Source organism: Chelonoidis abingdonii, chromosome 23 (genome assembly GCF_003597395.2).
Source record: "Chelonoidis abingdonii isolate Lonesome George chromosome 23, CheloAbing_2.0, whole genome shotgun sequence".
In the NCBI taxonomy this organism is placed as follows: domain Eukaryota; kingdom Metazoa; phylum Chordata; order Testudines; family Testudinidae; genus Chelonoidis; species Chelonoidis abingdonii.
Window position 1 is genome coordinate 15,107,838 of NC_133791.1, and position 10,762 is coordinate 15,118,599.

The 10,762-nt window shown below is 44.8% G+C and overlaps 1 protein-coding gene across 1 annotated transcript in view; it reads right to left on the reverse strand.

The window, feature by feature from the left end:
• The window catches only part of NBL1 (NBL1, DAN family BMP antagonist), a 32,187-nt gene extending 26,659 nt beyond the window's left edge, over nucleotides 1-5,528 (reverse strand). The window contains exon 1 of the mRNA XM_075060232.1: nucleotides 5,410-5,528. Within this exon, the coding sequence (XP_074916333.1) occupies nucleotides 5,410-5,465 (56 nt within the window). The 5' untranslated portion in view covers nucleotides 5,466-5,528. The remainder of the gene's footprint in view (nucleotides 1-5,409) is intronic.
• Between the last annotated feature and the right edge of the window lie 5,234 nt (nucleotides 5,529-10,762).

Here is a 10,762-nt window from a genome sequence, read left to right on the forward strand (position 1 = left end):
TTCACGTCCTCTATCTATTGAGAATGTAGGTTCTCTGGCACAGGGGCTATTATCTGTTGAAAGCAAGAGGCAACTTCCTTTTGCAGCCAAAACTCCCTGACGTCAGCAGGAAGAGTCTCCATATACCAAAATACATAGCACATATTCAGCCAGCCTTATCTTCCAACAGCTGCTAGCTTCCTTCAGGAGTCAGCGTCATGATCCAAACAAGCAGTGGAGTGGGGAGCTCACTAAAATCAGTGGAGTTGCACCAACTTAGGTTCAGAATAAACCTGGAAGATCACACCAACATGTTAGCTCTGAATGCTGAATCTGAGATCTGTGTGGGGAAAGGATTCATGGTGGAAGACACAGGCACCGATTTAACAGAGCAACAAATGAGACAGATCCCATGGCATAGGATTTCCTATTGTGAGTTCAGGTGGATGAAAGGAGAGAGAAGAACAAGGGTATAAGGAGGGCGCCCTCACCATACCAAGCTGGAGTGTGTGAATATTGACTCACATAATCACATATCTAGGAGCTGAGAAGTGTGTGTGTGTGTGTGTGTGTGTGTGTGTGTGTGTGTATATCACACACTCTTATGGACCATAGCACCATTAAAACCCCTCCGACACTGTAGTGTTCTAGCTGAGCCCTAAGCCATGTGGGTAGGGACTCAGTGTGACACAGCTCAGACCCTTCTCTGCGCATTCAGAAGACTGTCTTGACAATGGACCTGCCCAAGGGCACCAAGGTCCCCCAATTTTTACCAGCCATAACAGTGAGCAACATGGAGAAGGCAGAGAGGAGTGAGCAGGGGACGGGGTTTGGGGGAAGAGGTGAGATGATGGAGCGATCTTGGGGAGAAGGGGCCGTGTGGGGACAGGACCATGGTTCAGGTGCCTGTGCCGTGCCCCTCCTCCCACCACACAATTTTAGGACGCTTCCTGACTCAATGTGCTGGACAGAGATTATATTAGGAAAGAGGATAGAGGGGAGGCCTTGGGCAACTGGAGCATTTGAGCTAGTTGGCCTCATGCAGTGCACAGCTTTAGGCCCTGAAGAAGAGCTCTGGGTAAGCTCGAAAGCCTGTCTCTTTTACCAGCAGAAGTTGGTCTAATAAAAAAATATTACCTCAGCCATCTTGTGAGCTTTAGAACAGACAGACACAAGCCTTTAGCTGAATCTTTGTTAGCAGGCAGACCTGACTTGGGGCCTGAGCTGTACAGGGGTGGCACGATATAAGTGGTATGGGTAGACTCAGCTGGCAAGGCCTGAGCTAATGGGGCGAACTGACCATCAGGGCTCAAGCTGTAGGCACAGACCTGACTAGTGTAGGGGCAAGGGCTGACTTAGGGGCACAGAGCCAGCTGGCAGGGCCTGAGTTCCATAAACAGACTGCCTGGCAGGGGTTATTGGGCCCAGCGTATAGGGACAGACCTAGCCAGTGGGGCCTGAGCTGTAGGGAGAGACACACTTGGCAGGAGCAGGGATGCAGGACAGACCCAGCTGTAGGGACTGACCAATATGGACAGACCTGGCTGGTGAGGTGTAGTATCTGACCTATATGGAGAGACCCATGTGGCAGGGACTGAACTTGGTTCTGATTAAAAGGATTTTATTATAGAACTGATTAGAAAACATCTGGGCTTGGCAAATGAGCTGGAATGTGCCTCAGCAGTGGGGAGCTCCTCTCTTCCTGAGTCTTGAGAATGTGAGCTCCCGCAGGGTAAGACTCGAGCCAGCTGTTTCCTCTAATCCCATCAGCCTTTCCTTCGACAGGGGTCCAAAAACTCAGAGAGAGAAAGAGAAAGCCCCGTTCCCGCCCCTTAGTGGCTGGGATTAGTGGTTTCTCTGTGCTGCAGTGCCAACACATTTTGGGGCCCTGGGGCAGTATTAAAAAAGAAAGAAAAAAAAAGCTCCCCTCCCATCTCTGAGCAAGTCCAAGTGTGTTTAATCACTTCATTTTCCACCTTGCCCAATTGCTTTTGCCTCCAGGCATCCAGGGCCCCTTCCTCCCTCCCTCCCTCCTGCTGGTAACTCAGGTCACACAGAATCTGTCTTCTATTAAATCCATGGCTGCAGGGACACTTTTGATCAGGGGGTCTGGGAATAGGGTGTTGGGATTAAATTCACAGGTGCCCTCTTGCCTTAGAACTCAACTCTTTTTCTTCTACTTTAAAAATATTTTCTCTTTTACTCAGTTAGAAAAGGCTAAATCCCGTCTGATAATGATCTTACTTTTCTTATATGGCTTTCTTCCCAAATCTCTCTCAAAATGTTTTTTTAATTATTACAGTAAATTTTTATATTACACAAATGCTTACAGACCCCAACCAGGATCAGGACACCAATCACACAGTAAGAAGATGTTCTTGCACCAAAGAGCTTACAAAATATTTGCAGACTGTACAAACTAATAATATATACCTAGACACAGGAAACTCTTCGTCCTCTACTAGAATGCAACCAGCACTGGGATCAACATGGTGACTTGGCCCAAGGAATACCACATTATAGATTAGGACAGGAAGTTAAGAAGACTACTATAAACTCACATGATTTTACGGTGAGTCACACAATGTTGGGTGGTCTTCTTAAAGACCTAGCTTCTGGAGTCCTGCTACTACATGAGAATCTCAGCTTTCTCTCTTTTTTTTTTTAAGTAAGTTTCTAACCATCATAGTTACTGAGAAAAACCTGGAAAAGTGATCTATACAGGCTCAAATAACAGAAAGCAAATTTAAACTTTTTTTTTTTAAATCATGATTTTCAAGCTAATCTCATGAATTGTGACTTTTGAATTCTTGGGGTTGGCAATACTAGTGTAACCAATTGGAAAAATTAATGTTCCCCTCAAAGGATTTGGCCAGGAGACTTATCTTAACACCTCTTCATCTGCAAGAAGTGTTGCTGGGTGGGTAACAACCATGGGTTTGTCTTCACTAGAAGATACATTGAGGTTAGTTACCTCCATGTACTTCTCCACCTTTTCTCTCATGTATACACAAGTTAACACTTTCTACCTCAAGACAGCTGGTCTACCCAGGATAGACCTGGACCAACTACATAGATGTAGAAGACGTTCAATTGCATCGACACTAGCAAAAAGGCTGAGGCATAAGTTAAGGCAGCTAACCCACATGTATTTTCCTAGTGTATATACTCCTTGTAATGAGACATGTCTCAAGCAGGTCTGGTAAAACAGCTAACATCTTCAAAGAGATGGGGCTTGAGAGATGACTTCCTGCCCCATGTTGCCTTATCCTTCCTCACTCTGAGCCCTTTCCACTTGTGGCTCAGTCTCAAATCTGTCCAAATGGAATGAAGGCAGTTCCCAGTCCAGACACAACAATAATTAAAAATCAAAGCCACTGCTGAAGCGATTGCTGCAGGACAAGAGTTAACATTCCAAATTAGTTCATGGACTACTTTAAGAAAGCCTCTGTTACATATTATTATAGGTTCTTCCTGTGCTTAGAGAAGTCACTGTGACCTTTTCTCTATCTGCCAATCTACCTCTCTTTCTGCCAAGTATGGCTATACAATTCATCTTTTAGCAGATAGCGAACTGGATCCTCCCCCCTAGCCCTCCTGACACTAACACGTTCCCCAGGATTTAGGAGTATTATTCCTTCTGCCTGAAACAACAGCAAATTCCATATGCTGCACACTGTCTTACGTGGTGCAGGGAAAAGCACTGTGCAAACTTTCCCACACAGGCCTTGCAATGCACCTCCAGTCCTGACCTGCAAAACCACCTAACTCTGCCAGCCCTCACTCTCCAACTGCCCCCCTCATTCACTGACGCATTTATTGACATAGGAAATACTCCATCTTGAGGCAGATTATCTAGGATACCACAGGATCTTCAGAAAGAATTAAAAACTGGGCCTTATGCCCGGAAAACAAAACAAAAACACCATCAACATTCCCTCAAATTAAAACAGGCAAGAGAGCATAGCACAAAAGGGAAGAACTAGTAACATTCGTGAGGACAAAGCAATACGGATCTGAATAGAAATAGCTTATACTATGCCTCAAAGGGGGCCACAGACATCTCCAGTGAGTGAGTCCCACAAATCAGATTCCTGAACCGAGAGGGCCCTGCCTCCCGCTCAGTTCAGGGGAAATCATGGGATGGAGACCAACGAGAAAACTCAGTCACCTCTAATGGCCTTGGGGGAAGATTGATGAGTGTTTAAGTCCAGAAGAGACCATTAGAATATTCAGTCATCTAGTCTGATCTCCTGAACATCACAGGACATTAAATTTCACCCAGTTACCCCTGGATGGAGCCCAATAATTTGGCTAGCACATCTCTTTCAGAAAGGTATGGAGTCTTGATCTGAAGACACCAAGAGATGGAGAATCCATCACTACCCTTGGTAGTTTGTTCCGAGTAGTTTCTGATTAGCCATCAGTGTTGAAAATGTGGGCCTAATTTCCAACTTGAACTTGCCTGGCTTCAGCTTCCAGTCATTGGTGCTTGTGATATCTTTCTCCACTAGGTTCAAAACCCTTTGAATAACCAGTATTTTCTCCCCAGGAACAGGGCCAGCGCTTCCATTGAGGCGACCTAGGCAATTGCCTAGGGTGCCAGGATTTTCAGGGGGTGGCATTTTGCCAGGGGGGGCGGCAGGCGGCTCCGTGGACCTGCCGCAGTCATGCCTGTGGAGGGTCCGTTGGTCCACTGGTCTGCGGCTCCAGTGGAGCTACCGCAGTCATGCCTGCGGACGATCTGCTGGTCCCACGCGGCTCCGGTGGACCTCCCGCAGGCACAGCTGCGGCAGCTTCACCAGAGCCACGGACCAATGGACCCTCTGCAGAAATGGCTGCGGCAGCTCTATCGGAGCCATGGGAGCAGTGCGCGGGGCAGCGAAATGGCCGTGCGCCTAGGCCGCAAAAACTCTAGCACCGGTCCTGCCCAGGAAGGTATTCGTACACTGTAATCAAGTCATCTTTCAATCTTCTTTTTGATAAGATAAACCGATGGAGCGCTTTACAGTTTTCACTGTAAGCCTCAAATATTTTTTGTGGCTCTTTTCTACACCCTCTCTAATTTTCCCACACCCCAGAACCAGATGCAGTATTCCAGCCTCAGTCTCATCAATGCCATATACAGAGGTAAAAAAAATCACATCCCTACTCTTACTCAGTGCTCCCCTGGTTATACATCCAAGAGACTGCAGTGGCCCTTTTTGCCACAGCATCACACAGGGAGCTCATTTTAAAGTTCGTTTCCTGTGGCCACAGCCAGTATTTCATCTCAGGGAGGAGGGCTTCAAAGACAAGAGACTATTTTGCTAATCCATTGCATCATTTAACTCACCTGCTTAGAGCATTCCATTTCCCCAGTGCCCCAGGAGCTCCACCCTCTCCCCCACCCCCACCCCATTCTTCCTTATTGCTCTGTGGCAACCTAACCTTGCAGAAAAGGTCCGTGAATGGGGGAGTAAGGTGCAGTATGCCTCACCTGCCATCAGGGGCTAAGTAGCTTCCCACCACAGGACTCACACCTCCAGCTGGCTGAGGAAGCATGACACCAGATAACAGAGCCCCTACATGTAAGCACATTGCATCGCCTCTGTACAAGCAGGTCACAAAGTAGTATGTTTCTGCTGTTCAAGCAATACCATCCAAACTTCTGCCCAAACCCCATCCCTGGTGACACGTGTCTTCCTGTGTAATTTGTAACAGACACCATTCTAATAGACAGCATTAGTACCTGCACTCTATAAAAGTGACATTGGAGAGGAGACCCAATATCTCTATTCCGGCTGGCAGGATAATGAATTATTACACCAATGGTCTATTATCCAGGAGCTCTGGGAGTCAAGCATAGTGTTGGAAAATGGTTATAAAAGTATGGCTCAAAAAAAGAGAAAAAGAAAAAAAAAAAGATCACACACGGTACTCACATAATAGTTTGTTCTTCTATAGCACCTTCCATTGGGAGAGCTCAAAGCACTTGATAAACATTAGGGTGAAATCCAACCCTGTGCAGATGGCTAACACTCAAAACTAGGATTTAAGTGGTGCATAGACTTTATGCTGGCTCGCTGCACAAAGCTGAGTTTTACCCATGAATGAACTATGTTCCTGGGAGGTAGAACTGTTAGTATCTCCATTTTATAGATAGGGAAATAAAGGCACAGAGCAATTAAGTGACTCACCCAAGGCCAAACAATGAGTCAGTGGGAGAGCCAGGATTAGCTCCCAATTATAAGTTTGTATTGAACTTGGTTTATACTGGTCAGTTCTGTTAACCATCAACATTTTGTTAAAGCAATATAATATCCCCACAGCAATGCCACCCCAGCATCTCAAGAGGAGCCATGCAAAACTCTTTGGGTCATTAGGAGACAGACAGTCAAGTTATGCAGTAATTCCAAGTAGCAGTGCAGCCTGTTCCAGTCATTTTATCGTACTGTACGTTCTTAGCAGGGGAAGTCTGCACCAAGTCAAACCAACTAAGAATCAGCCAATAAAGTGAATACTGTTCTCATAGAAATGCCCGCTCCTGTATGGCTAATTGGAGACATCCATGTTTATCTAGGAAGGCACTGAGGAAAGCATGACTCAAGAGATAGGTCCCTGCTTTAGGTCATTAAGCTGTTTATCTCTAGTTCAAGTCCATCCCTGAATTGCCAGTAGAGAAAGTCTATGATTTTTTTTTTTTTACTCCAATTTTCTGACTTCCTTGAGTCAGCACTGACAAAGTATTTTCTGGCTGTTTGGTGGCTTCTCTGCAATAATTTGGCAGTCTTGGTCTAGTTTCCCCATGGACACTCATCCACTTCCACGCTTGGCACCTCTTTTGGCAGATTCAATAGAAAGGCCGAGGACTGAAAGGGGTTTGCAGAAACTTAACCCACGAACCCAAAGTCCCACTTATGCTCCAGAAAAATTGCATGGTGGGAGACCTGGTTACACTGGACAGTGGTAGCAGTAACTGGGCCTCCTGATTTACACTTTCATGTGGTTCTACTTACAGATTAGAGAAGATTTATGATCATGTATACCACAATATTCATCCTCATCAGGTGACCCTGCTTGTGTCCCACATCATGGATGTCCCCTATCCTAGTTAAAACAGGGTTCCATCCTGTAGAATAGATGGAACCTAATCATCCAGCCTTGGACAGTTACAGACTGAACAAATCTTTAGAAAATAATCTTTTGAAGGGAGCTCTACACAAAGATGGATTTGAGCCCCCGTGTATTTGCTCAGATCCGCATCTAAATTCTGTGTTTGTCCCTTACCTCCATAATGAGCCAAAACAAGCCCTGAGATCTGAACAACACAGTTCAGGCTTCTCTCTAACTTTAAACTGATGGCTGTTATCCAAATGGGAGCACTCTAAAGCTATTGAATAAACAATCATTCCCCATTATGTGAAAGAGAAAAAATTTACAAAATGGAATCTGAATTGCTTTGCACATGACCATCTCTAGGAAGTGGCAAGTACTCCTAGTCCTGGTCTGAGAACCTCTGCAACCAATACTGCTGTTTGGAGAGATTTTGGGTGGAGTGCTATTATTTACCAACTGTCTCAGCAATCTTTACAAGCTACAGAAGAGGACACACTTCACTGCTTTGAGGAACAAACAGATCTAAATAGCTGGCTGTATTGTGCTGTGTGCCGCTAGCCAGCAGTCATAGCAGAGACAACAGGAATCCACAGCTGAATTTCCATAAACTGTTTTCCCATTTAGTTTTGATCTGACTCAGTTGCACATTTGACTGTGGGTGGCCTGAAGGCAGGATTCTCAGAGCACTTGGACACAGTCACCTTTGCGCTGTATTCTCATGCCTGCTAGAACTTTAATCCATTTGGCAAATTCAGTACCAGTCCTTCATTTATTTCCCTACCACCAGGTAGGTCAAGCTATTGATCCAGAATAAGAGAACGCGTTGGATCCAATTTGAGTTCTTGTTCTCTGGAGTGGGCAGGACGTCATGGACAGAAGTATAGTAGCCACAGAGTGACAGGAGGAGGCCCTTGTGTTGACGGAGGCCCATGGGACATTGTTTATAGCATTCAGGGCCATTGATAAATAGTAATCTTCTTCTAGACCAGATACCTGCATGCCAATTTTCAGCTAGGAACAGATTTATAGAGGCCAAATGGTACAGAGGCAGAGTGGGCTGGGTAAGGGTCCCTCTCCACTGCTGTGAAGAACATGGGAATGGCTTGCTTGAGGGTAGTTGTGTTGCTGACTAAAGGGTAAATAAGATTGATTTTTAAACCTTTGCTTGCTTTGATCTGCAGGAACCAAAAGGCAACAGATGCAAACAGCAGCCATGGCCAGAATGCAAGAGACAGTGGAGGTGATCATTCTTTGAGGCTACTTACACTAGTCTGGACTGGGTGGGGGGTAGGGGGGAGATAAGACAATAATCCTAGCTTACAACCTTGAAACCACAGTGAGAATTCTCACACAGAATTTGAAAACACTTAAAAACTGCTTTTGAGGAGACAGGTCTGCAGGCTGCATCTTGATTTTCAGAAGGGGGACAGTAGCTGGGAACACCACAGCTAACTAGCTGAACAAGCTTTAGCAAAATGCTGTTCTGAACAGCTTTAGCAAAATGCTGTGCTTATGTATTGACACTTCTATTGTTTTAACCTTTTTCTCCCAGCATGTACCTGTATGGACAAATAGTTGGTTTTGAACAACCTGCTGCTGTTCCTGCGGTCATTAGAAGTCCAAACTCAGTTAGACTTGTTGGAGGTAACACTGCTTGAAACCAAGGAGTTCTGTAGCATGGTGATGCAATCTAAAAGTGGGGTGAAATTGTGCGATTGCATTTCAGATCAGTGCAGGTTGCCTAAATACAGGGGCAGGCCAAAGTTACAGCTTACTTCCTGACCCATAACACCTGTACAGAGCCACTCTCCTAGATAAGCAAAGAAAACGCAGACCTAAAAAGTCACAAATGACCTTTTGCTAGTCAAACTTAGAAGCAGTACTCCAATCTCATCCACCCTGAGCAGTCAGTCACCTTTGACACAGTCAGCCATTCTCCAGTTTTCTTGCAATTTTGTCCTCTCTTGGCTTCCATGACTGTTCTCTCCTAGTGTTCTTCTCTCTCTACTCATGCCTTCAGTGAGTCCTTCTGAGAATCTTCCTCATCTTCCCCTCCCCCATCTCCAGCTGGGAGTTCCACAAAGCTCTGTCCACCATCCCTTTCTCTTCTTCTCTGCCCATACCTTATCTCTAGGTAAACACAAATGCAACTACCATCTCTACCTGAGGTGTTCGGAGTGTTTCACAAACACAGCCTTTGTGGGAAGGAGTACAGTTATTCCTATTTGACAAGAGAAAAAGGAACACAAAATGGTTAGAAGTCTTACTCCAAGGTCACACAGAGCTGGTGGGTGGAGAGCTGAGACTAGCATACAGAAATCCTGACCCCCAACCCTAAGCCGCACGACTACTCAGTGTCAGTCAGCTATCTCCCTTCACTATGATAAAATCGGGGAGAGTGAGGTCTGCTGACTGAAAGGGCTGCAGCATAAACCCCACTTTGATGACTCCCAAGCTACAAAGAGTAAGCAGCCTTTCTGGAAAGTCCCTGACAATAAATCAAAATTGAAGGATGGTTAAGGCAACTATCTAAGTTCTGGGTTCAGTTCCCAGCTCCGTCATATTGTGTGTGTGACTTTCGGCAAGATTATTTATAGTCTCCGCCTCAGATCTCCATCTGTAAACTGGGGCTAAGCCTACCACTCTCTGCCTTTATTAATATTATAAACTTTCCCACACACGGACTGTTTTTCACATCACCAACCTCCCTGGGTCCCTAGGCACTACTGAAACACAAAGAAAAGACGGTATCTTGATCAAAACACTAAGAACCACGATAAACAAAATCAAGTTGCATTTGTATTTTTTTTCCCCTCTCCAGCAGTCTCTGCTTTTCTGGGACTTGTTTATTCATTTCAAAGCCTCACACGACATCTTATCAAGCTGTTAAAAAGAGTCAGATTTGTGGCTGATTTGGCACTTAGGGAGCTGTTAAGCAGTCAAAACCAGTTCTAGTCAGCAATTTAAGAGGAAAAAGAAAAAAAAAAAAAAAATGGAAACATGGTTTCTTTATTCTTTACTTCCCACCCTCTATTTTCCTATTAAATTGAAATTGCACCAGGCATGGCATAGTAACTGCTCCACTAAGAGACCTTATTAAGTTCTCGGTGGGAATACCTGACTGTTTTCGGCCTATATTGTGTGCACTCTGATAGTGATCCAAATTATGCTACAGAGTCTGAGGGGAAGCAATGATTTCAGCAGGCTTAAGAAAGGAGGAAAAATGTGATAGCTTCCAGATGAGCATATTATACTAAATTTAACATTCCTTTTGGTACTTGAATTTCCACTTTTTCCCCTTCCATTTATGTAATTAGAAATTAAGCAGCAGGAAGCCATTCCTATTCCAACCTCAGTTAGGAACATTACAGTCTTACTCCATAGAGTGAGGGAGGAGATCTGCCCTCACATGGAGCCATTCTGCATAATTTATTCGGACAGGTTCAAGACCTATTTTTGAACCAATATAATTTAAAATTAAACTACAAACAAACAAAGCCCAATTACAGGTTAGTTATAATAAAACACACACCCCCCAAACCAACCCTGAACGGGAAGGTCTTGGAAAAAGAACATTAAATCTAAATTGCTAGCTGTCTCTTTCCAGTTCTTACCTCTTTTTAAAACTCAGTTTCTTTCTGCAGATAGAAAGAGGTCAGCACTGCAATATGTACAATGGCGAATT